We start from the raw sequence: 5,434 nt of genomic DNA on the forward strand, positions 1-5,434 counted from the left end.
TTATGATGATCATCACTAACCATATATGCATCGTGATGCCCACTAGTGTCTAATCTCTTTCGTGAGCAAAGCATTAGTAGCATCAATGAAAGAAAGCTTGCTCGTAGGGGTGGCGTTACTAATGGGTGTGTTAAACGTGTTTCACAATGAAGGCAAAAAACATACCAAGAAAATAGCTTTCATTTTATCATTAAAAATGAATCCCTTAGATGTATGCTACATAAACAAACAATTGAACAATTGAACTCATTTAAGTGTGAACTAAAATTGTTGCCCTCTTTCATATTCAAACACATGATCTTTTTTAGACCTTATTTGAGGCACTTTTGTCATCCCAAGCTGAACATAAACCCTTTGCAGTAGTCTTGTCCATAATTGTAAAGAAGTTAAACTCACCAAGGTGTAAACTCCATGTATGAGCATCAAGCTCCTTTATAAGCACCCTCTTTGCACTCTTTCAATGGCTTTATAAGGCCCTTATTGACCAAGACATCATGCTTCCACATTGTGAATTTTGTGCCATCAAACTTCTTGATATAATGCTCTTCTTTTTCAAAAGATCTAGCCATGACTGAGAAGAGCAAATGCAAGAGTGAGACGAAGAATGTATGGTGAAATTTCTATGGAAATTTTGGCAGTCTACTTTCTACAAAGATCAAATCTCCACAAAAAATGTAGCAAAAATTAAAAAAGCGTCCTAACAGGGTACCAAATCACATATACTTCTCAAAAAACATTGTCTAAAGACTACCAACTTGGCATCAAAGCAACTATACCCCTCTATATATATGCTATGGCAAGGCCTTGAGTAGAGGTCTCCACCAACAACCTAATCCACCTTTACAGTGGATAAATTGTCTCCAAGTTTTCGGCTTCAAAAAAACCCCAGACACAACCCTCACAAAGGGCTATGTAGACACAATGATCAACGATAGTCTCAAAAAAAGCTCTTCTAGAATGAGGCTCAAAAACGATCGAAGCTGGCAAATCAAGCCAAAATAGGCTCCACAATAGCATATATAAGCAACATCCACATCACAATGTACATCGGTTATGTAAATCAAGATGCTAAATATGCGCATAAACAAGCATCAATAAGTGTGCAAGCAAAAGTCACAAACGTTTTGAACTCAACTCCCTATAGGGAGTCAACACTCTCAATAGAGCACAAGTACTCTCAAAGTTTTAATAATGCATAAAATCATATGCATACAACTCCCACTAGAACCAAAATCACTAATATAATGTCTGCAAACACCTATCTCCAACAAATTTGTAACCTGTCAAAATGTTGTGTCGTGGCATGGACATCATGGGGAACAAAATCTATGAATCTATTTTTAAATGCATTATAGCATTTCCAATAATAATATACATAAATGTGTGTGTTAGAAGGCGAAGATTCTATCTTATTTACCAAGTAATCTTGAGAGTAACTTTATGAATTTTATTGCTAAGATTTACGAGAATAAAAAGCCTTAATGCCTATATGAGTTTGATTTATCTACTATCTAGATCCTATAGCTATCATGATTATGCTATATATTTATCTTATTTTTTATTTTCTGATATTTCAAAATAATATTGAGTTTCTATTGTTAAAGTGAGACGTTCGAATAGTCCTACAAGAGCATATTACAAGCATTAAGGAGCCTCCTCTTGTGGAAGATTACGTGATACGAGATCGATGGCCACATAAGGGTGGTCAAAGTTCATGTACTAAGTCTATTTAGCAATATAAGCACCGCAAGTTGCTTACCATTATGGATCTCACCATACAATAGTGCCACCTGGAAATTCAATAATGCCGGTTAGGAGCAAGAGAAAAAGGAAAAATTCTGCGAAGTGTCAAGACCATAAAAAAGGCTCGAATGCCAAAGTTTCATCTTTGAAAAGCTAGAAATATGGTTTATCCCGCATCGATTTTTGCTATACCAGTTTCGGGGTGTTTAGACCCTTTCGTAAGGGGTAAAAATGTGAACTCCCTCAAGAAGTACATTAAATCAGCCAGAGATATTGAAAGCTTCTGTATTTTGAAGGACCAGGGTGCCCACTACCCAAATTTAACCCTGATAGGGTCTTCGGTCTTGCTCCAATTGTACAAGAATCCCTGCCTAAAGTGATGGACCTTCCTGACATTGATACTTAAATGATGACACAAACAGTTGAATCGAAAGCATTACTTGAATGCCAGTGATGTGCACTCATGGTGTCAGGATGAGCTAACAAGGCTCAAGACTCAAGACTCAAGAGGCGACTTCTCTCATCCATCCGCATGAAGTCTATTTTAGCCCTCAAACAACAAATTGATCAAACAGATGAGGCTTTGCCTTTACCATCAATCAATCACTAACCAAGTATAAGGAAAAACTTTGCTTTACACTATTACATCAGGGTGCAGTTGTTTGCATTTTCATCACTAAACATGTGTGTGGCGTAGTCCTCTGCGGACTCCATATCCACCGAATATTCACTAGTTTCAACTAGGACCATGGGAGGAGGTGCCATGTGTCTGTTCGCTGTGCTCCTACTCGTTGATGCTTCAACAAAGTGATGCTCCAAATTCGTCTCCAAGCTCTCAGATTTTCCTCCTCCTCCTCCTCCTGCCTTCTTCTTACTAGAGCTATTACTATCCTTCTCTACATCTCCAGACTTCTTGTTGTCAGGAGAAGCACCTTCTAATTCACCAGCTATGTCAGAATTTTTAGTGTTTTTGCTGTTGGCATTTGGTGTTCCACCTCCATTGTCGGTTTTGTTGTTGCTGTTGTTTGAAGATGACACTGCACCTCCATTCGAGTGCTTGGCATCTCCATTAGCCTCCATGGGTTTAGCTTTGTTGTTATTTTCAACAGACTTGCTTACGTTATCAGCAACCCCGCTGCTGGACTTCTTGCTAGCACTTTTGCTGCCATTTTCATCGCTGGGAGCAGCATGTTGATCAGTGCCTTGCTTCTTCTTATCTGCAGGGCCCTCGGCCTTTCCCTTGCTTGAATTTGCATTTGCATTGATCTGCTTGGTTGAGCTGTCAGGCACGGGTTTTTGAGGTGAGGGTTGGGGTTGGGGTTGGGGTTGGGGTTGGAGTTGGCCTTTCTTCTCCTCCTTGTACTTGGCTTTCTCCTTGCTGTCTTTTTCTTTGCTGTCCTCTTTTGGTTGATGGGTGGGAAGGGCTAGTTTGATGGGCTGAGGAGCGGGAGCTGGCCACAGCTCCACCACCTTGCCGGACTTTTCAAGCTTCTTAATGACGGTCATGGCGTCCGCGGTGCCTGTTACTGTTACCTTTCCGAGGCTTGCGTCAATGTCCACGGTCTGAACCCCTGTTGATGTGGTGCTCTCTCTCTCTCTCTCTCTCTCTCTCTCACACACACACACACACACACATGACCTTAGATCTCTCCACTGTCCAAATTTTGTGAATTTGACACAAAATAACAAAAGCTTACCTTCTATCTTGGTCAGAATCTTCTTCACTTTCTTCTTGCATCCTTCACAGTGTACGTAGACTCTCAAGTGTATAGTCTGCACACACAAGAAAACAGCTTAATATTAAGAGAATGCTGTGAAGAGAGAGAGAGAGAGAGAGAGAGAGAGAGAGAGAGAGAGAGAAGAGAGCAGCGCCACCCAGATCAACCCTTTACACAGGTGATAAGACAATGGCAATGTGAGTACTCAAGGCACCGCACGCAAGGACTAGAAGCAAATTCATGACCAGTATAGCCCGAATTAGAGGGTTTCCATAGCAAGATCTAAGCACATTCTGAAGTAGTCTACTTCGTGAAATACACATGAGATGCGTCAATCCTAACATTCTCTCTGTTGTAGCTCATAGTGGCCATGATCGACTTGGGGAGCGGAAGCAGACACATTCATGCAGGCAAACTGATGAGCATATGGAAGGAAATGAAAGGGGACGCTGGGTTCATGAGTGAGTACCTCTACTTTGATGGGACTGAGCTTTCCATTGCTGTCGTTGGCCATGTTGTTCAGCGCATGGTGAAGTGCAGCTGAGCTTAGTAGAGAAAGTGGGCACTCGGCTATGTCCGTGAGGCGTGACGGAGGGCGTGCACACACACACAGAGAGAGAGAGAGAGAGAGAGAGGGAGAGCGTTGCTTGGAAACGAAGTAAAAACAGAGTAAAGTGGTACTCTCTGCCTGCAGAAGAGGTTGGTAGAGCAGAGGGGTCTGCAGAGTTTTATCTGTTAATAGAAAGTGAAGCTGTCCTTGTAAAAAGTCTTACACGCCGCTTAATTAGTCACCCCGTCGCAGCTTGAGACAAGAAGAAACCAAAGCCTTATAAATGCCTTGCAGCGGCCAGCCCACTAAGAAAAGTGGCAAGACCCTTCATTTCTTCCCTTAAGGCTTATCCCAAGACTATGGCTTTGTTCCACTAAAAAATTGTCAAACTTGAACAACCCCCAAGTATGCCACAATGACAAGTTGTTTAAAACTCACCTTAGAAGAACTTCACACCTCCACTCTCTCGAAGGTTCAAACGTGTTGGGTTGCAAAAGGGCTACGTTGTATTCCGAAAGTGTCTCTCCTTACGATTGTGCCACATAGAGATTCAATAATGCCGATTGAGAGAGAGGGAAAAGGAACAAAGTTTTGCTTTCAAATGGTGTAAAATAAGCGAAAGCACCTCTGTATTTTGTAAGTTCTTCTCATAGAAAACACATAGAAAGGAATCCTATCCTCGTAGGAAAAAGAGTTCACCAATGCTAGGGGAGTGTTGATACGACCCTATTAACCTTAACCTTTTCGAGAGTCTCGATGCAACACCACTTGCATGAGAGGGTGCAAACAACTATTGCTACAAGTGAACTCCTCATGTCCCCTTGCATTGTAGCACATAGTGACATACCATGCATACTATATCATTGACATGGGTGTTGACACATTGCTCTTGCTCCTTGCTCCTTACAAAGTCATCCAAGACTGGCATAGAGAACAATTATCACATGCTCTATCAAAGTTGGATTCAATCGTTTCAAAAAAGTTTTCATACTACTTTTGTGAGTGGTAAGCTCTCTAAGTTCGTCAATACTCTTGTTTAGATGGTTTCTCATACCATCTAGGATTATCTTGCTTTCTTTTCCAATATGGAATCTCATGCTCTTTCCACTATGGACCATCAAGGCTTTGTTTATGAGATGAATCCATGAGTTCCACATGAATTGTTGGCTAAAGTTGTAACAAGAAATTTATAGTGGGAATGCTATGCAATACTCTATTAAGTTCTCCACCACTTTTCACATGTGTGAAATTGATCACGCATGGTTTGCTACTCTCACAAACGAGCTCGAAGCATGGATGGGAAGCATGGATGGTCCCCCTCTTTATTAGTTTACATATTTGGAGAATGCTAGTCTCTTCTTGTTGTGCTTCTCATACATTGGGATCTTGAAAGTAGTCTTGTATGGAATTTAGAAGCCATTGA

The 5,434-nt window shown here is 41.2% G+C and overlaps 1 protein-coding gene across 1 annotated transcript; it reads right to left on the minus strand.

The window, feature by feature from the left end:
- Positions 1–2,331: 2,331 nt before the first annotated feature.
- Positions 2,332–4,183, minus strand: LOC147445011 (uncharacterized). Its single transcript, XM_086527496.1, has 3 exons — positions 3,931–4,183; positions 3,441–3,516; positions 2,332–3,314 (listed from the first exon to the last, which is right to left on the minus strand). Exons 1-3 carry the CDS (start codon positions 3,973–3,975, stop codon positions 2,386–2,388), a joined length of 1,050 nt encoding a protein of 349 aa, XP_086383622.1. The 5' UTR covers positions 3,976–4,183; the 3' UTR covers positions 2,332–2,385.
- Between the last annotated feature and the right edge of the window lie 1,251 nt (positions 4,184–5,434).

Source organism: Adiantum capillus-veneris, chromosome 13 (assembly GCF_014529385.1).
Source record: "Adiantum capillus-veneris isolate H3 chromosome 13, ASM1452938v2, whole genome shotgun sequence".
In the NCBI taxonomy this organism is placed as follows: Eukaryota; Viridiplantae; Streptophyta; class Polypodiopsida; order Polypodiales; family Pteridaceae; genus Adiantum; species Adiantum capillus-veneris.

What these genes read in the sequence shown, in the direction of transcription:
- LOC147445011 (XM_086527496.1), bottom strand. Translation starts at nt 3,975, where the DNA reads ATGGCCAACGACAGCAATGGAAAGCTCAGTCCCATCAAAGTAGAG. An exon ending in TCAGTCCCATCAAAGTAGAG is followed by an intron (nt 3,517 to 3,930) that starts GTACTCACTCAT and finishes TTGTGTGTGCAG; the next exon opens with ACTATACACTTGAGAGTCTA. An exon ending in GATTCTGACCAAGATAGAAG is followed by an intron (nt 3,315 to 3,440) that starts GTAAGCTTTTGT and finishes CCACATCAACAG; the next exon opens with GGGTTCAGACCGTGGACATT.